General features: G+C 47.0%; 1 protein-coding gene across 12 annotated transcripts in view; it reads left to right on the top strand.

Moving 5' to 3' along the window:
- The window catches only part of ERC1 (ELKS/RAB6-interacting/CAST family member 1), a 2,439,553-nt gene that overhangs the window by 1,054,432 nt on the left and 1,361,239 nt on the right, over positions 1 to 23,882 (top strand). For all 12 annotated transcript variants that reach the window (XM_086952855.1, XM_086952857.1, XM_086952853.1 and 9 more), the window contains one exon: positions 17,917 to 18,057. In XM_086952855.1, coding sequence (XP_086808981.1) covers positions 17,917 to 18,057 — 141 coding nt within the window. The remainder of the gene's footprint in view (positions 1 to 17,916; positions 18,058 to 23,882) is intronic.

The following is a 23,882-nucleotide window of genomic DNA, read 5'->3' on the forward strand; positions in this document are numbered from 1 at the left end:
TTTGAAGCTTTATTTCTTCTGAAACACCTGAACAGATTTACACCAAGTCACAAAAAGTACACTTTCTGGTAAAACTGTAGCTTTCTGCTGAATTTGGTGTAATTCCATTCAGTTTTGGTCGAAGCGCTTTCTTAAAATTCCTATGGGACATTGTATGGGGGAAACCAGTCCCCCCGCCTCCATTTCCTATGGATATGTGGTCCTAGCTATAACTACCCTATGGGGACTGCATATATGTGTGTTTGTACTTGCAGGTGTGTGTGTGTGTGTGTGTGTGTGTGTGTGTGTATATATATATATATATATATATATATATATTTATATTTATTACACACTACCATTTGACCCTACTGTGGACTAATATGATCGATTATGGAATGTGATGCCTGTGACATAGAACAGTGCCCTATGCTGTATAATGATAGAATGTATCTTTTACTCCTATGCCAGATCTAAATGTACACCACTGATGGATAATAACTTTTGTTCAAATAAAGGTTTTAAAAAAAAAATAATATATATATATATATATATATATATATATATATATATATATATATATATATATTTCACACATCTCTTCATTAGAAGATTTGAGTACGCACTCACAAAGTTCTTTCTTCTCCCAAAAGGTTTATTTCGCAGTTATTCAGCGTGTTAACAAATCATTCCGTTTCGCTACAAACATGTAGCTTGCTCACGGTTAATACAATGATGAAAATGAGTCTCTCCTATTTCTACGGAAGTTCCCGCCAAACATTCTGTTACACAATGCATCACTTCCTGTGTCATGAAACCGGAAGTGACTTGGGAAATGTAGTTTTTATCAACATTTGACCAATTCACATAAGTTAAACCTAGTATGTTTAGTCACTAAAGAATTATTTTGTTATTTAAAACTTATCAATTTGGTAGAAGGGACATTAATCTATTTTAAAGGAAATCAATTTATTACCATATTTCCAGAGATTTTATTAGGGTTGTGCTAGATTATCCGTGTTTGTTTTTGCAATTAATTTTTTGCCCTCCAGTGGGCTTTAAATGTAAATATCCTCATTTTGGTTTTCATGATTATCAGAGAAATTAATTCCAGATATAGTTTTATATTTGTTATTTTCCGCCCTCTAGTGGGCTTGACTGTTGAGGAATTTTGCGGATTCTATCAGCATTTTTAATACTCATTAAAATCCCTTTGTTTATTTCTTTTATGTCCTGACCAAGTAAATTGTTTAACTATAAATTATTTATCAAAATTCTGGTACGTTTATATATAAACTGTGTGTATATGTTCATTTCCATGGATTACAAGTATATTGCACATTATTTTTTGGTTTGATGCTATTCCTCTATATTTTCGGAACTACTCAATCACCATATTTCATCAGTCCACTTAATTTTTATAAATGTACATACAGTTCTTCACTTTGGTTAAGACCCATCGGGGTCATTGTCCTGAAATGAAGTATTTGTCGAGATTCTCTGCATCTCAAAGTTTTTTCTCTATCACCACCCCTCTCATGAGGGACGATGTTTTCCAATGCATAGAATTTTAACAATGTCCAATCTCCATTATGAGTACTCTCCATGTGTTTGGCGACAGCATTGTTTCTGTCCTTGTTTACCGTTGCTCTCACATGCTCTAAAATTCTCTTTTTCAATTCATTCTTTGTACTTCCAATGTACTTGAGGGAACATGGACATTCTATCACATGTACCACATGAGTACTTAAGCATGTTATCAATTCCTCCGTAGAAATAGGAGGGACTCATTTTCATCATTGTATTAACCGTGAGCAAGCTACATGTTTGTAGCGAAACGCGTCGGAATGATTTGTTAACACGCTGAATAACAACTGCAAAATAAACCTTTTGGCAAAAGAAAGAACTTTGTGAGTGCGTACTCAATTCTTCTAATGAAGAGATGTGCGAAATAAATTAAGGCTTGGCTCTGCTGAGGAGTACCGCACCGGAGACGGGAGCGCCAGGGGTTTGCAACCTGAGAGCCGATTCGGTGAAGATATATATATATATATATATCTCCTACTGGCGGTCGCCAGTAGGTAGTTATAGTTAGGATTATTTTCAATAGGAAATAGCAACATTCTATTGGGAATAACTTTGGCGCCGGTTGAGGAATCTGCCTGAAAATGTCCTCAAATTTGGCTCGCGGCGCTCCGGTCCTTCCCTGAAAGTTTGGGGGGAATTCGTCTAGCGGGGCCGAGATAAAAGGGAGGTCCCAAAACGTGTTTTCCCCATGTTAATTTCCATAGGGCGGTCAACCTCACTTTTAGCCCGAACGGCTGAATGGATTTCCACCAAACAAAATTGTAGGGACTGGTAGCCCGATGTGCCTTTGCTATGTCTCAAGATATGTGCTCCTGTGGATTTTGAGTAATTTAGGTTAAAAAAAATATATATATCTATAAGCGCGCCCCGGGACCGGGGCGCTAACCAGCGCGCTACGCGAGTTCGCGCGCGGAAAGCTGATTGGCTCTCGGGTGTCTTTCAACATTCCAAACAGTCCGGAGCGGCCGCCATCTTGTGTCTCTGTAGGATCGAGACACAAGAGGTGGCAAAAACAAAGGGGGAAATTACCATAAGGGGGCAGAGTAGACCACCCCCTGACCCCCTAGATTTGATGTGGGGGCTATAAAAGGGCCCCGCGGGTCATTAAAATTTATTTTTATGTTGATTTGCGCGGGGGGAGCACCCGGTACGCGCACCGGGGAGCGTACCACAGGGAAAAAAAGAATGACAGAGTTTTTAAAAAATGTAGCCTTTTTTTATAAATTGGAGGTAGTTCTAAAAAGAACTGTTTTTTTTCTTTTTGTTTTTTTATATTTTTTAATGTTTTTTTGAACATTTTGTACTTTTTTTGGCTTTTATGAGCTATTTTATATATTTTTTTGTTATTTTTATGGGGAGAAACAAAAAACAGGGAATTGAAAACTGCTCAACTGGAGCAAAAAAAAATCATAAAAAAATTATGGATTTTTGGTGCATTTGTGGTTATCACCAGCACGGTTGATGACCGTTATGCTTTGCTCACCATAGGTGATGGTCTTACCACAAAAAATACAAGTGATCTTGTATTGCCCAAACTTTGGTTGAATGTTTGGGACCATCTCCCTTGTCTCTGGTCCCGATGGAGTGGGTTTCTTTCTTTTGGAGGTGCTGTGTGAAGCTTTGGGAGGGTTGCTGGCCAGTTCTCTCACCTCTGCCGCAGCATAGTTGTTGGGATGCTTGCGCTGCATGTGCCGAATCATGGTGTTATTACCAAATGAATATTTCTTATTAGGGTTCCCCCTTGAAAGTTCAATGCCACAGATTTGGCAAGTCACCTTTGGCGCATTCACTTTCTTCTTGCCCTCTGGGATGGGAAAAAACTCCCATACAATGTGCTGCTTTGGCCTATATGGGGTGTTATCTTCTGGCAGCCAGCTCCTCCTCCCCTCCGCCTCTTCTTCATCTCCACCACTGTGGTCTTGTGGTGGTCCTCTTGGTGGTGGTGGTGGTGCAGATGCTCCAGCTGCTGCTGCTACTGTAGCCATTTTAAAGTACAAAATATTAGTCTCAGATCTCCAAACAGGTCTTCCTCAGTCAAAGGACAAAGTCAGAATAAGGAAAAAAGGTGGGGGCTTTCATCATTTGTAATGTCACTGACCATGTCATGAGTGATGTAATATGTGACGTCATCAGCAGTGCATTGCAGGCGCACAAGTTATAGTGAGTCCAACTAACTAGAACGTGGAATTTCAATGGTTTTATGTCAGTAGAATTTCCAGGTAACTATAACTGGTGTGAAACCTATGGTTTTTTCAGTGAATTTAATAGTTTTTTTAAATGCTAATTCCTAACTATAACTGGTGTGAAACCTATGGTTTTTTTCAGTGAATTTCATAGGTTTTTTAAATGCCAATTCCTAACTATAAGTCTCACTTTATAAGTAAGACTGTTAACGCTCTAGTTGTTCTTTAGAACACTCTGGTACATTCTATCATTGGGCTATAGTTGGGCTACATATGGCTGATATTTAGGCTACATTTGTTTTTTTTTGTTTCTGGTGGCCATCTTTGGGCTACATTGGGCTACATTTGGGCTACATTTGGGCTCTAACATATATATAGCCCAATGTAGCACAATATATATTTTTTTGAAAGTTAATTTTCGTAAAAACCACTTAAGTATAGCAAAGGCACATCGGCCTACCAGTCCCTACAATTTTTCCCATTTTTGAAATTTTTTTAAATTTATTTTGAAATTTTTTTTTTGCCTTGGAGCAATCCCGGTGCACGCCCCGGTGATCGCCCTGGAGAGCGTACTCGTTTGAAGCGCCCCGGTGCGCGAACCGGGAAGCGTCCCGTTAGCGCCAATGTCGCGAGCGAAAACATGATCGTGACGTATCGCGTAGCCGCTTCCGCGTGATACGCACGGCGTAAACGCACCCGGAAGCATTCGACACGCTTACGCGACGTGCCCCGGGGCGCGTAGCGTCAGCGCGTCGGGTCATGTGACCTGAAAATAACACTTTTGATTGGTTCACAACAGTTTTGTTTTCCAAATGATGAAAGACCCCACCTTTTTTCCTCATTTTCACTTTGTTGTTTGAGTGAAGAAGACCTGAATTCTGTGAGAAATGTCTTCAGTAGTAGCAGCTGCAGGTGCATCTGGACCACCACCACCTCCACCACCAACACAAGGACCACCACAAGACCACATTGGTGGTAATGAAGAAGAGGAGGACGAAGAGGAGCAGGAGGAGAGGCAATATCTGCCTGAGGACAATCCCCCATACAAACCCAAAGAACATTTTATTTGGGAGTTTTTCAAAATGCCAAGGGGTGCCAAAAAAGTAAATGCAGCAAAGGTGACTTGCCTCATCTGTGACCAAGAACTGTCAAGAGGGAACCCAAACACAAAATATTCGTTTGGGAACCACACGATGATAAGGCACATGCAGAGGAAGCACCCAAACAATTAGAACAGCAGAAGTAAGGCAACTGACCATGAACCCCCCCCAACCTTCTACTTCCAGCACCTCCAACCAACCCACTCCATCGGGTGAAGAGGCTAGGGAGATGGTCCCTAATGTCTAAACCAAGTTTTCCAAATTTAAATTTGTTTGCATATATTGCAACAAAACGATCTCATATGGTGAGCAGAGCATCACTTTACCTAATCGAGCTGCAGACAACCATCACTGCAGCAAGTAACCTTAATTTTTTTCAATTTTTTTGCTCCAGTTGTTCTGTTTGCAATTCCCTGTCTTTTGTTTCACCCCAGAAAAACTACAAAAAAAATATAAAATTGTTCTGAAAATCCAAAAATAAAAAAAAATGTTCCAAAAAAACCAAAACAACAAAAAGAAAAAAAAACAGTTCTATTCAGAACTACCTCCCATTTATATAAAATGACTTACATTTTTAAAGTCTGCCATTCTCTTTTCTCCCCGGTGCACTCCCCGGTGCGCTTACCGGGCGCTCCCCCCGCCAAATCGAATTTTTTTTTTTTTTTTTTGCCCAGCGGGTTCCTTTTATAGCCCCCACATCAAACCTAGGGGAGTCAGGGGGGGGGTCTACCCTGTCCCCTTATGGTCAATTCCCCCTTTGTTTTGGCCACCTCTTGACTGTTTCGAACCTAAATTACTCAAAATCCACTGTAGCACAAATCTTGAGACATAGCAAAGGCACATCGGGCTACCAGTCCCTACAATTTCGCCAAATTTGGTGAAAATCCATTCAGCCGTTCGGGCTAAAAGTGAGGTCGATCGCCCTACGGAAATTAAGATGGGGAAAACGCGTTTTGGGACCCCCCTTTTATCTTGGCCCCCGCTTGACGCATCCCCCCCCAAACTTTCAGGGAAGTACCGGAGCTCGACGAGGCCATTTTGAGGAAATTTTCAGGCAGATTCGTCAACCGGTGCCAAAGTTATTCCAAATAGAATTTTGAGATTTAACATTGAAAAAAATCCTAACTATAACTACCTACTGGCGACCGCCGGTAGGTAATACATATATATATATATATATATATATATATATATATATATATATATATATATATATATATATCTTCCAGACACCAACCGGCTGCACACACAACGGGGGTGTGCCTGTTAAATTCAATTTACGCTTCAAACATCCCAGGATCGTCAGTCCTTCAGGAAAGTAGCACACACGGGGGGTGGTTCCACAAAGATTTTATTGCTAGAACCAAACAGCAACGACGCGTTTCGCCTTAGGGCTTCGTCAAATTGTGCCACAATGAGGTCCTTTTCTGCCCCAAGAAAGACACAATTGAAAAGGCCAATATCCCTTGAATGATAACCACTTACAACACCAGGCCCAACTCCATTAAAACTATAATGAAACGCCACTGAGGTCTACTAGAAATCAATCCGGTTATAGGCAAATATAATGGCAAATCGCCCCACATTACATACAGAAAATCTAAATAGCTCAAGGGCTATTTGGTTCATAGCCATAAAGGAAACCCCACTACCAACACTTGACTGGGTACACCTAAGGGCTTTGTAAGGTGCAGCGCACATGCAAGGCATGTAAGAACAGCAAGAACAGAGACAAGTATATCACTCACGGAAAAAAGATCAGCCAGATCACCAAGTTCATAACATGCACCAGTGATTATTACGTAGTATATGTATTGGAATGCCTGAGTGGCCTCCAGTGTGTTGGGAGCACAAAGCTGCAGCTGAAAACTAGGATTTTGCAATATATGAGGGTGGTGACCAATCATGATTTCAGCTACCCAGTAGCTAGACATTTCCATCAAAAACATCAAAGTAACAGCAAATTGATTGAGTTCTTTGGAATAGACCGAATTCTCCCACACTCAAGAGGTGGAGACAGAGAGAAATTATTGTGGATCATGGAATCCAGGTATATTATTGAGCTCAATACCAAAATCCCACATGGGCTCAACAGTGGGGAAGAATTAGCAACACGGGGGCGTGGCTACGCAGGCGAACGCAATGGCCGCCTGATTGTAGAGCTCCGCCAGACGGGCTGAAACGGAAGACATTCCCAGGTGATCCGACGCTGCCTGGGGTCAGAAAATGCCTGCCTCCGTCCCCGGAGGCCACGGTGTGCTGATGGCTGCAGTCTGAGACCAGGAGACGGCGTGGACGTTGGAGATCGCGGAGGGACGGTGAGGCCTATCGGGACTCGCCGGACGTGAGCCCGGTCGCGCCGGAGCGCCTGGTGAGTCTCCCTTGGGGCCCCCGCATCCCCCCCCCTTGGCATTGGGGCCGTTGTTGTGCCCTCCCCGGTCCGTTGCTTGTCCCGGGTGGGCTCCTTTGGTGGGGGTTTTGGCCCCCGGTGCTGATCTGGACCTCCGGGCCTAGTCCGGCCTCGGGAGCCGGGGCCTTGATTTTTTGGCCTGCCTGGGCTGGGTGGTGGCGGGCGGGGACGGCGGACGGCTGGCCCTGGGTGCGCTCGGGTGGTAGCGGGGGCGCGCTGGGGGGGACTCTCGGGGGTCTTTTAGGCGGCCCCGCGTATCTGCGTCGGGTGGGGGCACTACATCCTCGCCCCCACCACTGCATTACAATTTCGGCGCACGCCTGTCCCCAGAATTGTCTGCAACAGGGCTTCCAATATCGATCCCTCGCCTTAGATGCTGGATGGGCCCACCTTCTACAATGAGACGGAAAGACCCTATGCAGAAGAAGCTCAGCTTTGACAAACCCCACCTCCACTCGACCGACGGCCTGCCTGCCAAGCCTGCTGCATCAGTTAGCCCTGCGCCATCGGCAGATATGGCTGGTATGGTGGCTGAAATGCTGGGCGAGATGCGAGCGGGGTTCAAGGCCATCGACTCCCGCTTTGACGCCCTTGATCAGACAATGGCCGAAATGGGCGCGAAAATCCAGACTCTTGATAGGCGTCTGGATGTGGCTGAATCCCGAGTCTCTGATCTGGAGGATGGCGCTGCATCCACGCTGAAAAGACTGGAGCGGGTGGAGAAGATCCTTAAGGATGTGGCTATTAAGAACGAGGATTTGGAAGCGCGCAGTAGGCGCAATAACATTCGTATTATTGGTGTGGCGGAGACGACGGCCACTGGCCGCTTTGACACGTTTGTGGAACAGCTCCTGATTGACTTATTCGGCAGGGACACTTTCACAGCTGGCTTCGTGGTGGAACGAGCGCATAGATCCTTGGGACCTCGGCCCGCCCCGGGGTTGCCGCCCGACCCATCATTGCCAGACTCATGAACTTTAGGGACAGGGACGCTGCCCTGAAGGCTGCTCGTGAGGCGGGCGAAGTGAAATGGCAAGGCGGGGTGCTATCTTTCTTTACAGACTTCACGATGATGGTGCAGGATGCCCGCCGTAAATACGCAGGTGTCAAGGCCTCGCTGCGTAAACTGGGATTGCTCTATGGAATGCTGTACCCTGCCAGACTGAGAGTAGACGTCGATGGCAGGTTCCGCATATTTGACTCCCCCACGGAAGCATAAGAATTCTGCCAAGCCTATAAAAACAGAGGGTCGCCACGGGCCTCGGACAAAGCGCAACAGTCCCCACCGAACATGAACTCACAGGCTAGCGCTGACCTTTTTGCTGAGAGCGGACAAGGCTGACTCGTGTCTCCTTTTCTTTAGGCCACTCACTTTCACATTACGCAGCTAACTACTTGGATCTCCTTGCAGTGCTCTTATAAGTTGATACGATTTGAATGTCGACCTGAATGTGACGTCTGCACGGCGGAGCGTTGCCTCTCCCCATGGCCCGCCCCGGGGTTGCCGCCCGACCCATCATTGCCAGACTCATGAACTTTAGGGACAGGGACGCTGCCCTGAAGGCTGCTCGTGAGGCGGGCGAAGTGAAATGGCAAGGCGGGGTGCTATCTTTCTTTACAGACTTCACGATGATGGTGCAGGATGCCCGCCGTAAATACGCAGGTGTCAAGGCCTCGCTGCGTAAACTGGGATTGCTCTATGGAATGCTGTACCCTGCCAGACTGAGAGTAGACGTCGATGGCAGGTTCCGCATATTTGACTCCCCCACGGAAGCATAAGAATTCTGCCAAGCCTATAAAAACAGAGGGTCGCCACGGGCCTCGGACAAAGCGCAACAGTCCCCACCGAACATGAACTCACAGGCTAGCGCTGACCTTTTTGCTGAGAGCGGACAAGGCTGACTCGTCTCTCCTTTTCTTTAGGCCACTCACTTTCACATTACGCAGCTAACTACTTGGATCTCCTTGCAGTGCTCTTATAAGTTGATACGATTTGAATGTCGACCTGAATGTGACGTCTGCACGGCGGAGCGTTGCCTCTCCCCATGGCACGAGCCGCTTGGTGCCTTTTTCTGAGAGTATTTTTCTTTTGCAGGACTTGCATTGGACACTTGCTCCTCTTTGCTAATGTTAGTATTGTTCTTTGGGTTGGGTGGTGCCTCCGGGGGGCTAACGTGAGGCTGGGTGGTGGATGGGTGGGGGGGATTGTTTCATACATTAGTTCGAATGTTCCTGTACATGCATTGTTTTTCATTTTGAGAGATGCCTATTTTGCGGGAGGGCGGCGGCGGATACACACACGATTGTTCACCAATGTTCTATGCGGTTTTGAATGGCTAGGGTAGGTCAGCAACCCGGTCCTTCCAGACTGACCCTGATGTCGTGGAATGTTCAGGGGCTAAACGACACTAGAAAGAGGAGACAGGTCCTGTATTATGCAGCTCGACACGGGGTTGATGTGTTGTTCCTCCAGGAGACACACCTGGGGCGGGCTGATTCCACCTCAGTTGCCAAGGGCTGGGGCGCGCATAGGTACTTCGCTAACTACAGTAGGTATGCGCGAGGGGTGGCTATTTTGGTGCACCGGCGGGTCCCCTTTGTGCTTTCTGATAGCGTACTTGATGAGGAGGGTAGATACGTGGTGATCACTGGGGCGCTTCTTGGCTTTAAGATTACCTTTGTTGGGGTGTTTGGGCCCAATACCGATTTCCCCGCCTTGTTCCAAGGTCTCCATGACGTTTTGCTACGCATTGACACTGACATGTTGGTGATGGGTGGGGATTTTAATCTGTTGATGGACCCTGCACTGGGCAGCACCTCTACGTCCCCAGATTGCAAACCTCGCTCTCGTGCTGTGCTTGCAGCCATGTGCGCACACTACCCCTTTATTGATATCGAAGCTCGGCTTCACCCCCACTCGCCCGCTTACACGCATCACTCTGGGTATCATAATACTAGCACCAGGATCGACTATTGGCTTCTTTCCCCGGGAGTGGTTGGTTGGGTGGATGCACATTCTACACTCCCACGTACATTTTGAGACCACTCTCCTATACTTCTGACTCTACTGGTCCCTAGGCTGGGAGGGTACGAGAGGCAGTGGCGCTTCCCTGGCAAGGCGTTAGCTGATCCAGTTTTTAAGGAGGACATTCGCATGGCAATAGAAGACTATTTTGAACTTAACACGGGCACTGTTGACACCTGGGCCACATTGTGGGAGGGTTTCAAGGCCACCATCCGAGGGGTGTGCATCACAAAATATGTTGGGGCCTTACGCGAGATCCGAGCCACAATGACACGTATTGAGAATGACATTGCCGTGTTGGATAATGCCAGGCTCCCTGACCCCAATGGCGCTTTAGAGGCGAAACGTCTGGGATTGTTACAGGAATTCAGGGACGCCGCAGACAGGGAATTGAACTATTTGCACACGCAACACACAGCTAGACAGCACGGATAGGTTGACAGACCTGGTAGGCTCCTAGCACAGCTACTGCGCCCGCCCCGTCAGGCCTCATATATTACTGACTTAGTTGACGATTCTGGCGTTCGCCACCAGACCACCCCTACCATATGCGCTGCCTTTCTATCTTATTATAAAACACTATACACCTCCTCCCTGCCCGAAGATCGTCGTGACCCTGGCCCCTACATCAATGAGATAGCCATGGTATATCTGGAGAAAGGTATGCAGGATTTCCTTGCCGATCCTATCACACCCGAGTATGTTATTGAGGCAATTGACGCATTGAGGGGCTCCTCGGCTCCGGGGCTAGACAGCTTCTGGGCCGACTTCTATAAGGAGTTCAAAGACGAGCTGGTGCCCCGCCTGATGGAGGTGTACGCAGAGGCACTGGAGACTGGAATCTTGCCTCCACACTCCGAGAGGCGGTGATTGTGCTGCTTCCCAAGCCTGGTCGTGACCCATCCCTCTGTGGCTCTTACAGGCCCCTATCGCTACTCAACCTCGACTACAAGATCTTGGCCAAGGTCCTCGCAATCCGTTTATCGCTTCCAGTGGAACAGATTATTTCTCCTGCCCAGTCCGGATTCGTCCCCCACCATTCCACCTCCTTTAATCTCAGGACTCTTTTTTTCTGTCCTACACAGAATAGACCCGGACACCCCAGCGGCCGAGAAGGCGTTTGACTCTCTAGAGTGGCCTTTCTTTCTGTCCGTCATGCGATGGATGGGCATGCCCGCAATGTTCGTCGCCACTGTAGAACTTCTCTACTGCGCCCCTAGGGCGCGGCTGCGCCTTAATGGCACCATCTCTGATAGCTTTCCACTCTCGAGGGGCACCCGACAGGGATGCCCTCTTTACCCTCTGTTGTATATCCTAGCCATGGACCCATTGGTTCGTCACTTTCAAGAGCGTCATCTGCATCGGGGCCTCCGGTTTCGCACTGGCCCGCTCCTAATCTCTCTATATGCGGACGATACCATTCTCTATGTCCGGTCCCCTGAGACCAATCTGGAACCCCTCCTTCTCGAGATAACCCGGTTTGGGGAATACTCGGGCCTTCGAATTAACTGGCGCAAGTCTTATATTTTCCCTCTCACGCCCGCCACAGTACAATGGGACTGTCCATTCCCACTCGAATGGAACACAGACTCGGTGAAATATCTAGGTATACACATACACTTGGATACAGTCTCCATGGTCCGCCTGAACTATGGCCGGGCATTGAACTTTCTGGAAGATAACCTCACCCACTGGCTTCGTCTTCCTCTTTCAATGGCCGGACGCATCGCTATCATAAAAATGATAGTGCTTCCCCGTTTCCTGTACTTGTTCAACAATATGCCGATTCCACTCACTAAGGTTTTCTTCACCCAGCTGCGCTCGTTGTTGCTGCGGTTGGTGTGGGGGGACAAGAATCCACGAGTTTCCTGGCGAACCCTGACTCTGCCCTATGAACGGGACGGTTTTGGTGCGCCAGATTTTTACCTTTACTACCTCGTCGCTCAGTGCGCTTACGCGCACCCCTGGTTCCACCCTGACGCTCGGATACCTCATCTGAGACCAGAGGCAGACTTAGCGTGGCCTGTTGCCCTCAAGATGCTACTACCTAGAGGCCTGCCCCGCGACCCTCAGGATATCCAGACCGCCTCCACTACTTCCTGGGCTTGGATGCAGCTGCGTAGATTGCTCCAGAGGGACGGGTTATATTCACCGGCTCTCCCACTGCCAAACCCCCACTGGCTCCCTATCACTGCTGAAAAGGTGGTCTGTAACACTCTATATAAATACCAGCTTAATACAATAGGGGATTTGTTCCCGGAAGGGCACGTCTTTTCGGTATCGGAAGACCACCGATTTACCGATCGGACGTTCATGGACTCATTCGTTCTGACCCGGTTGCGGTCCATGCTCAGAGCACAGTTCCCCTCTTTCCCGCTTCCTCCTGACGAGGTGGAGGCCCTTTTTTTTTTATACAGTCCCCAAATGGTGCGCATGCTTTTTCTAGGTTGTACAGACTGTGTGGCGGCCCTTCCTGCCTCGGACGCGCAAGTTCGAGCAGCATGGGAGGCTGATCTGGGCGGCGCTATCACTGATGAACAATGGTCCGCTTGCTGCCAGGCCACCAAGAACGTCTCTGTCAACAGCAGACACAAATTAATACACTTCAAGTTCTTGCGGCGGCTGTACTTCACACCGGCCTTGGCTCACAGGCTTGACCCGTCGAGACCACATTGCTGTCCCAAATGCAGAGCCCCACATGCCGACTTTTCCCACCTTACCTGGACGTGTCCCAAACTACAGGACTACTGGCTGCAGGTACACCGCATATTGGGTGACATTCTAGACTGCGTCCTACATCCCATACCTGAGATTGCGCTGTTGGGATATGTTGTTGAATTTCCCCGCACCACGAGGAAACTTGCTGCCATTGGTTTTCTGCTCGCAAAAAGGGAAATTGCTATACTCTGGGGTTCTAGACGACTTCCCACCTCAAAAGCATGGCTCCGCAGCCTGGCCCAGTGTAATATTAACAATGTGGAATACTCCGCGCAGCTCCCAACGGCCTCGCGCCCTGTCAATATCTGGGGCCCATACAGACAGTACATTAGCAAGTTAACACAGGCCGCGCAGTCTCAGGCTGCGAGCTCTATTGTTCCTGAGGGGGTGGGATAGATGCTATTCACCCGACAAGGGTGCATTGTCTACTGAGCCGGGATTGTCTTGTTGTTCTTCCGCGCTGCGGCAGGAATGTGGAGAGGTGCTGCAGTTATCACTGTTGAGGATGCCTGGCGACGGGCCGTGTGGTCCCCTGTCTCTTCGCTCGCTGGTCCCCGAGTGCCGAAACTGTTCTGCTAACATTCACTTCCATTTTACACCGGTGTCCCGTGGTCACCCATGCAACCGCTATTACCACCTTGTCATGATTGATGTGTTGCTTGTCGCTCTCTCTTTTGTTGGCATTTTTCTTTTTGATGTGTTTTGCATTATGTTTATCTCTTTGCATCATCCTTGTATATGTGCATATCACTGACAGAACTAGAAAACGGAAAATGGAGTTTCTAGAATGTGTAACACCGTTCATCATATTGTTGGTCACGCCTAGCAACTGTTTATTTTGTATCATTGCTAATGACATCTCTGATTTTATCCACACGCCATGTGACTGTATGCTTATGTATACCAATCTTATGCAAATAAAGAGATTTAAAAAAAAAATAATAAATTAGCAACACATATAGGACACAGTTGATCTCTGTCCTTCTCTACTTTTACTTTATTTTAGCATAAGTATGTTACACTGTCAGCCACGGCTGGTTTTCATTCACTTTTAGGAGGGGTATAGGAGGAGTAACCCTGGCACTTGCCATTGAGTCTTTGATAGGGACATGGTGATGACTGATGCCCGCATGGATTTTCCATCTGTCTTTAATTAACTTTTCACATACCTTGATTGCAGTTTTGGGTGATAAGTCTAATTCACTGTTACTCCTCTCCTTTCCTCACGCCTGACAGTAAGTTACTTTTTCTTATTTTTTCTTCTTTTCTCTTTGTTCGAGCACACATACATATGATCCCATCTCCAGATCTTCTTAGATTGGAAATGGCTCCTGGAAGTACTGGACTATCCGTAGGATTAAGAGATTCATTACATGTGCTACTTGCCCACTAAGGTGTACAGTACCCCACATTTAGGTATTTACCTACGCTTAGGTAAATTATCTTGCATTTGGAGTCCCCTGGTGAGTACATTACCCTCAGCTCAATACATCAATATGGCATCTGACTCTGCCAAGCCCATTTCCTTGCGTCTCTGCACATTTTGTCATAGTAGCTGTGAATTATGTATTTAATGTAATCTAAGGATACACCATTGCTGATATAAATTTGATAATGTTAATATGCATTTGAATTCATTTGCACATTCTTGCTATGAATTATTCTGTGACTAATATTTTTTGTACACCAGAATTAATGAGCATTTTCTGCTTGTCTACGATTCATATGAATAAGGTATTGTCAGATAAATGGGCATTGTGGGCAGTGTTAATTTATTTTGATTATATTTGACCACCGGGACGCTGGAAAATATGTATCTGTACAGGTATTTGTAATAAACTCCTTTTATTCCATTGAGTTGCACGATTGTAGGAACTCCCGATTTCGTAGTATGTCCTCACTTTCTAAGAACCTTGGATTGTATTTCTAAAGGGGATGGTACCCAGGGTTTTCACTTGACAAAGGCTTCGCCGAAACGTGTCGTTTGTGTGCAAAATAAAGTTCATTGTGCTGTCCTCGGCTGTGCCGCTGTTTTCTTCGGGATTTGTCTGGAAGAACTGGTTTTGTTTATCTTGGACGGCTGCTTCGGCCGTCGCAGGCACCTGCATCGCAGGAAGTGGATCGGCGAAAGTGTAGCAGCTGTTGGAAGAATATATAATATATATTTATTTATTTATTTCCATGTTGTGCCCTCGATGAACAAACGAAAGCCCCAGAGGGTCACAGAAAGGCCGCACTCTAATCAGCAGAGTTGAGGCAGGGTAGAGTTGTTCACCATTTTTATTTTCTGTTATTTTCTCCATTTGATATTCATATAAATATGCAAAGTGCCAAGTGCAACAGGAAACAAACAAACGACCTACGCGTTTCGGCCAGAGGCCTTCGTCCGGGTCATGTGATAACAAGTGTAGGGTGTTTAAAAAGAGTTTGATTTGACTCGCCCTCATTTACAAATAACAAAATCCCAAGTTAAAAACATATTGTTGAAGGAACAGTGATTCACATTGTCATTAATACATGGAAGAGATGGTTTTTGAGCTCAATTACATCATCTATAGACTCGTGATGTACTTAAAATAAAAATAAAGTGCTGTTTCATAGTGCGAGTCATAGAAAATTCAAAGTTACGAAAAAATTGTTCATTTGATGCTCAAATGACATAAAAAGAAGCCCAACTATTGTATCATACTCATGACATGTCAAAGTTTAATGCAACTAATCAATATTTACTTAATTATTGATTAAACATAGAAATGCACTAGTGCATGATTCCCTGTTAGGAAGGAGAAAGGTAAGATCAGATTTAGAGGTGCAGAGTTGTCTACGTTTGGTGAAGTACCAGAGAGAGGGAAGGGTGATGAGTTGCCAAATCACAGTGTAGTACCTATTCTCATTTATCCTTGCAGCTGCATGCACTCTTCAATCTAATCAGTTAAACAATACCTCCTTAAGATTCAGTGTATTATTTTCTCCCACTGTGTTAACACCATCAATGCTGATGGTATTCCCCTCCTGTGCTGACTTTGAATTATTTCCATTCTTCATGACGAGCTCAGCTCGGCATGAGTGTACGAGAGGTGTACCTCATGACGAGCTCATGAGCGTCGAAGGTGTTAAATAAGTGAGAAAGTAGAGAAGTGTGCTAATGTTAAGACAGTGGAAGCAATAAAATAAAACTTTAAAGTAAGAAAATCGCAAATCTTGGTGAAGTACTTAGCTTCTGCCACAATGTTCCACTTTTCTACTTCCCTCTTGCAGGAGTTACGTATTGGCATATATTAATTAAATTAATAAAAAGCAATTTGTGTGAATCTACTCCCATTGAAACAGTAATATGAGAATCACCGACCACCACAAAAATCTGATCTATGTTCCTAATATGATGTGAGCATTCTGATAGGGCCTACCTTGATGTAAAACCTAATACTCTCCAACAAATGTGATTGATAACTAAATGATAGTATAAACATGGTTTCAGATTAAGTATATACACTTTACAGAATGACGTTCTGTCTGAAAACGATCGTTCTTAAAGCAAAACTCTTCCAGTGTGCTAATCACAAAAGGTTCTGCATTTAAACCCCATGGTATTTCTGTTCCTTTCATAATGATCCCTCTGGATTCTGCCTGTCTTAATAACAGATCCCGGTCTCCCCCTCTGATAACAGGGATGTGTTCTACTCCATAATATTTCAGATTATCTGAGTTACCCTCAAGTACATTACAAATATGCTTGGCGATTGCGTATGCAAAGTCTTTATTTTTAATCGACCTGAGGCGTAGTTTTAATTTGTATACTGTGCTCCCAATATATTCCTTTCCACATTCACATTTTAGGGCATAAACCAACTGTTATTTCGCAGGTGACCCTTTCTCTGATGGCTTTTTGCTCACCCAACATGATGTTTGTTGTCTGTTGGTTCATGCCATACCTGCATGCTTTGCCTTTTGGACAGTTGAAGAATCCTTTTGCTTTCAGCCATTGCATTATACTGCCACCATGGTCTGTTCTTTGATAGTGACTGTGTGTAAGGATGTCTCCCAAAGAGAGCGCCTTCTTGTATGTTATGTTGAGGTGACCCGATGTTACTTCCTTTAGATCATCATCCTTTCTCAAGATTTTCCAGTGATCTTGGAGCGCATCTCTTATTATTTTAATGGAGGAGTGGAGTTGTGTGATGTATCTTACTTTGTTCATCTCAGGGTCATCATTTTGTGCCGTGGTTTTTCTTTTGGGGTGTAATAAGGCTTCCCTTTGCTTCTGTAAGGTTCTGAGTTTTGCACTGTCTAGCACTATTGTGGGGTATCCTCTGATTAAAAATCTTTGGTACATCTCATCCAATTGTAAGAGTAATTCTGCTTCTTCCTAGCAGTTTCTTCGTGCTCTTAAGAATTCCCCATACAGATATGTATGTATATATGAATTAATATGTAGAAGCAAATGTCCCTTGCTGGAGAAGGAGCGACCATTCAGCTGGTGCCGGTGCCGAGTCAAGGACAAGACTCGTTTAGACTTTTACAAAGCAATTTGAAATAAGACACCGCACTCTTCTAGGATTTGGTTAAGCTTTTTAATCCATCAAGGAAAAAACTTCCTCACCTACGCGTTTCAAACAGATTACTGTTCTTGCTCACGGTAGTTATCTGAAGAGTGCGGTGACTTATTTCAAATTGCTTTGTAAAAATATGAATTAATATATATGTAAATATATATGTATATACATAATTTAAGGCTATAATGGATGTTATAGTAACCATGTGCAGATTAATGTAACCTAACACAATGTATATTTATAATGGCGTTCAGTTATTAGATTGCTTTTTGAATCAGTGCATTTAGTCAGTGGTATTTTAGAATATTATACTGAAGAGACAGTTGGATAATAACTATCTTTTCTGTTCATTTTCTAACAGGAGCGTATAATTGAGCGCCTTAAAGAACAGCGGGATAGGGATGAGCGAGAAAAATCAGAGGAATCTGAATCCTTCAAGAAAGAACTGAAAGAAATGAAGGAGAAAGTCAGCATCCTTCAAGCAGATCTTTCTGAGAAAGAGGTAGGACCACCCCCACTCACTTCATCACTTCTCAGAGACTTTATTGCATCATTTAATTCTACTGGTACAACCATGGCATTTAAATTTAGGAATGAGTAAAGACCATCGATAATGTAATAGTATTTGTATACATGATTGTGACTATATGTTGGGGGTGTCGCTCCCAAGCATTAGCGTTTATCTAGATCTCCTGTGACACCCCGACAATGTTGTTAAAATCCTGTATTCTACTCAACATTTCACACATCTAATTATAGCTTGACAGCAGCCCCTTGTTGGCAAATTGAAGCTTGTAGATGTGACTAAATGGCAATATAACTGAGTGGCTGTTGATACTTGCTTGTTCTACAGGATAATCCAAATAATGCAAGCCTGACCCAGGAACCGGGGCAGCTTCCTGAGGGGTGAGGCGGATATTTGGGCCTGGCTAGTTTCCAAATTCCGCATCACAGAAGGAGAGAAGGTGGCACCGGGCACACCGAAGCCTGGCTGGCAAAAGAAAGTGGTACTAGGCCCAACCTCCACAGCTGGCTTGATTTATGCTGCAGCCTGGAGTGAGGACTTGTATGTTGGCGTGGACTCCTTGAGGCAGAGTATTGCTCTACCTCGAGGCCGGTGGTGTCAGGACTTTTCTTTTGTTAGTAAAAAGAAAAGAGATGGGGCGTGGCAAGATGGCGACGAAGTGAGACGTGTCTTTGAGTCCCTCCGGCGCCGATTTCATTAGCTTTGTCCAGCAACCCTCTAAGACCCACCTTTGCCCGTGATTCGGCTCCGCCTAGGTGCCCGCTACTGCAGGGAGGCGTCCGGTGGTGCTTTTCTTTCGCCGCTGCCCTGATTCTGCCGAGCCCGGTGATCGGAGCTAGGTCGAGGTGAGGCCCGGGCGCCAGCGGGGCCGCGACATCAGGAGGCCCGGTCCGGAGACAGCAGCTTGCAGCGGAGGCCCCTTGACCAGTACCTGGGGCCCCCACAACGAGTGCAGCAGTGCCGACGGTACAGCGGGAGTGAGTGCTGTACTGGCTCTGAGCAGAGAGAGCCGAAGGGAGACGCGGCAGTTGGGCGGCGCCACCCACCTGAGGCCGGGGCTTCTGGGCCTGTGGCGGAGGGCGCAGCACCGGAGCTCGGATGAGGAGATCCGAGGTGTGACGAGGCGGCTGGACAGCACCTCCCACCTGTGACCGAGGCTTCTGGGCCTGTGGCGGCTGATTACCCGGGAGGACCTGGTGACCAACGGGGGGCATTACAGCGGACCTCGGCCACAAGACGGAGCAAGGTGGCAGCAGGAGCGGCGGACGGCACCACACGCAGGAGGCGGACGTGGGGACCGCTATCAGTCTGGGCCGCCCCTGAAGCGCTGCTAGATCAGAGCAGGCCCAGGGGCAGTGAAATCACGCGTTAATCGGTGTAGCGGCCTGAACTGCGGCCTAAGCGTAATCACCTCTGGTGGTTCCCTGTTAGCTGAGCTGCCACGAAAGACAGGTGGCAATGAGAGTGCCTGCGGAGGTGGAGGAGCCCCAAGCCTAGAGTGGCATGAGTGTCTGGAGTGGGACCTCTTGTGACCTCACAGCAAGACCTAGCGGAGTGGGAGCAGTGGAGCACAGTGAGTGCCTGGTCCGTGATTGTCCACCCCCCTATGCATGACCGGGCCTGCTGGGAGAGAGTGCGTAACCCACATGTGCAAAGAGCGACCATTGCTGGAGGGAGCGCTCTGATTTACAGACTCCTTGCCGTTTTTGCCCTATTGCCCTGAAGGATAGCACAGACTTGTGGGCCCTGAACAGCACAATAGTGTTGCAGTGCAGTGGAGCCACTGGGAGCGGCGGGCTGAGCTTCTGCGCCCCATTGTTGACCCGCAGTGAGGACGACGCAACCAGAGGCCCCCCGAGTCTCTGAGGGCGGACATTAAGCCATAGGGAACTGTGGCTGGTGGGCGAGCAGCTGTGACGCCGTGTGGCCTGCGTCGGGGTGCCTGTGCTCAACCTCTAACCTTGGGTGAGGGTGCGTGCAGTTGGAAAGATCTTTGGGGAGCGCATCGGCAACCATGGCGTCCAACAGGATGAAAAAGGACAACCCTGGGAAAGATGGGATCCCGAAAGGAGCGGCGCAATCCGCCTCGCCTATCCTAGACAAATCCCCAAAAAAGGGTGAAAACGAAGAGCCCGCGACCAAGGCCTTTATGATAGAACTCTTTGCGGCCATTAAAGAGGACATATCTGAGCTGCGCTCACAATTGGCCTCTGACCTGCGTGAAGTAAGGAGAGATGTGGACGGAGTGGGGGAGCGGGTCGCGACGCTGGAAGAACACAACGTGGGTACAGCAGAGGACATTCACCAGCTGTAGCAAGACGTGATCCGCCTGACGGAGCAAAACCTTGACCTGCAGTCCCACACAGAGGACTTGGAAAATAGGTCCCGTCGCAACAATATTCGCATTCGCTCAGTTCCCTGGAAAGGTGAGGGGGCGGACCTGAGGGAGTACGTCGAGGCGCTATTCAAACACATTCTTGAGGAGGAGGACATCCAGCCCATACGAATGGACCGAGTGCACCTGGTGGGTCTGCCACGAGGACCCCAAGCGCCACCCCCTGACATCCTGGTGTGTATTCATGACTTCTCTTCCAGGGGATCCTCATCAATAGTCATAAGCACTGAATATTCCCGCCCATGTGCGGGACCCCGGAAACAATATAAAAATATATATGTAAAAAACACATATATCTCGCTCCACATATATGTATGTACATATTTATTTTTCTCACACCAATGCAGCCCCATAACTGAGGCTAAAACAATCTAAACACATATACATGCACTGCAATTATTTAGGAAACAAAAGGAAAGAAAACACATTAGGTCAAATAGCCTTTGAACTTTGTGTTTTAATGAGTAGAACACTCATAAATCCTGAAAATTGCTTGTAAATAGACATTGTTAGCCCTCAGGTTGCATTGTAAAAACAATAGCATAGAAAATGAAACCGTTTTCAACAAAAACTGGCACCGTGCCTTTAAGGCAGCCATGACCCCAGGCTTCCCATCATGCCTCAGGGGTGATAGTTAGGTCAGTTGTTCTTTGCATAACCCTGAAGACAGGGCTCAACCACAAGATTGAAATAGTACCAAATCTCATTTACCTGGGGAGGCGGGTGGGTTGCTTATGAAGATATTTTCTCGTTCCAAGACATCTTAGGCAGGGGAGCCCTGAAGCTGGGAGTTCCTATGACAACTCCTCAGATCAAGACGACGGTCATATTTGAAACCCTTCAACACATAACGGCACCCAAACCTTTGTTGCCGTTGGTCCCGGGTATAATGGAACCAGTGAATGAAGTCTTCCTCACTCCGGCAACGGTGAAGTCCGTTCCAGCGAGGATTCTCAAGAAATATCGTCCTCCGGATGAGGATCCTCTGTTCCTCAAATCTGATCCCCCGCCAGATTCAGTAATCATTGCGGCGGCTAGAAAAACCAATGCGGTAGGTTCCTCATCCACGATACCGCCGGATAAGGACAGCAAGGTGCAAGACTCATGGGGGAGAAGAGTTTGTAACACCTCAGCTTCTTTCCTCAAAGTCTCCAATGCGGAAGCGCTGCTCGGCAGGTATGATAGAGCTCTGTGGGACTCACTTCAGAGGTTTTCTTCAAAACTTCCTCAGGAAGATAGAAAGGACTTTGAAGAGGTTCTGATGGAGGGCGGTCAAGTCTCCAATCAGATTATAGGAGCGGCGGCAGATGGGGCAACGCTGGCTGCGCATGGCTATGTGCATGGAATCACAGCGAGGAGATCCTCATGGTTACGCCTCACAGCATTGAAACCAGAGGCTCAAGCCAGAATCCTAAACCTTCCTTTTTCAGGCACGTCTCTTTTTGGAGCGAGTGCTGATGAGGAGATGCAACGGATGAAGACCGAGTTAGACACCCTCAAAGCCGTGGGGCTTGAAAAGAAAAAGAAATTCCGGAAGAAGTTCCGTTCGAACAACAAGGGCTCTTCGAAGCAGAGGGTTTAAACCCCTCACTGGCAGAAAGGCCAGAACCAGCAAGGCCAACAAAAGTCACAATACAAAGGCTAGGGCAATTCCAAAGGAAATGGAAATCAGCGCCAAGGCAACAACTTCAATAAATCTCAGCAGAAGCAATGAGTCTTCACTTCCCCCAGCGCCGTTGCCCACTCCAGTGGGGGGAAGCATTGCGCATCACAGGACAGAGTGGCAGGCCATAACAAAAGATCAATGGGTGTTGTCTACGCTGCAGAATGGGTACTGTCTTCGTTTCCATCGTCTACCTCCACCCGTTCCTCCGATGTCAACGTCAAGCCACCAGCTACAAAGGTTAAACAAAGAAGTAGCGACACTCCTCGAAAAAGAAGCCATCGAGAGAGTTCCAGTGGCCCAGAGGGGGAAAGGAGTGTACTCAAGGTATTTTCTGGTCAGAAAAAAGGGCCAAAAGGAGAATACAGGCCCATTCTGGACTTGAGAACACTCAATCTGCATGTCCGAAAAGAAAAGTTTCGCATGTTGGCTTTTCACCAAATATATCCACATCTCAGGAAGGGGGATTGGATGTGTTCGATGGACCTCCAAGATGCGTATTTTCAAATACCAATACGGCCAGATCACAGAAGATTCCTTCGATTCCGGGTCGGGACCTCCCACTACCAGTTCTAAGTCCTTCCGTTTGGGTTGAAGTCTGCTCCCAGGGTGTTCACGAAGTGTGTCGCAGTGGTGGCGACAGCTCTACACCGCAGGGGAGTCTTCGTATACCCATACTTAGACGATTGGCTGTTGAAAGGTCCACCTACAGGCAATGTAAGGAATCCATTCCAGACATGCATAGAACTTTGTCAGCGTCTAGGTCTGCATGTCAACTACAGCAAGTCTGTCTCTCAACCCACTCAGAAGATCCACTTCCTAGGAGCTCTGCTAGACTCCGAAATAGGAAAAGTGTTTCCTTCGGAGGAGAGACAGTTTTCGATAGCGCTCAAGTGCCAGCAAGTTCTTCGCCACAGTTCTCAGAAAGTGCGGAAGATAGCCTCACTCTTAGGGTCGATGGCTTCCTGCATCTTCCTAGTACCGAACTCCAGACTTCGGATGCGTCCTCTTCAGCAGGATCTGGAGGACAAATGGGACCAGCACTCAGATCGATGGGACGATCAGATCATTTTGTCGGAGGTAGCTCAATCTTCCCTCCAGTGGTGGACGAAGAGACAGAACATGCAGGTGGGAGTTCTCTTCCATCAACCTCCTCCTACTCAAACGATCATCACGGACGCATCGTTGCAAGGCTGGGGGGCGCACATGGGTCCTCTACAAGTGCAGGGTCTGTGGTCTTCCAAAGAAAGCACTTATCACATCAATTTGCTGGAATTGAGAGCGGTCCACCTGGCTCTCAAAGCGTTCTTTCCCTCGCTTCAGGAGGAAATGGTTCTAGTACAGACGGACAACACCACCACGATGTACTATTTGAACAAGCAGAGAGGAATCCGCTCAAGGACTCTGTCTCTGGAAGCTCAGCGCATCTGGCATTGGCTTCTGGCTCGCAAGTTGTCTGTTCAAGCAGTCCACCTCCCAGGAGAGCAGAACGTGAGGGCGGACGCACTAAGTCGGCACTTCGAAGACAAAGAAGACTGGGTTCTCAACGACGAAGTGCTAGAAGACATTTTCCAGTCATGGGGTCGTCCTTCCATAGATCTCTTCGCGGACGACGTAAACAGCAAATGCCCAAGCTTCGCCTCCAGGTTCTATCGACCAGGAACAAGAGGGAATGTTCTTTTAATCGACTGGTCAGGGCAATTTGTGTACGCCTTTCCACCCCTTCCGCTGATCCCGAAGGTG

The sequence above is a fragment of the Lissotriton vulgaris genome, chromosome 1_2 (assembly GCF_964263255.1).
Source record: "Lissotriton vulgaris chromosome 1_2, aLisVul1.2, whole genome shotgun sequence".
Taxonomy (NCBI): domain Eukaryota; kingdom Metazoa; phylum Chordata; class Amphibia; order Caudata; family Salamandridae; genus Lissotriton; species Lissotriton vulgaris.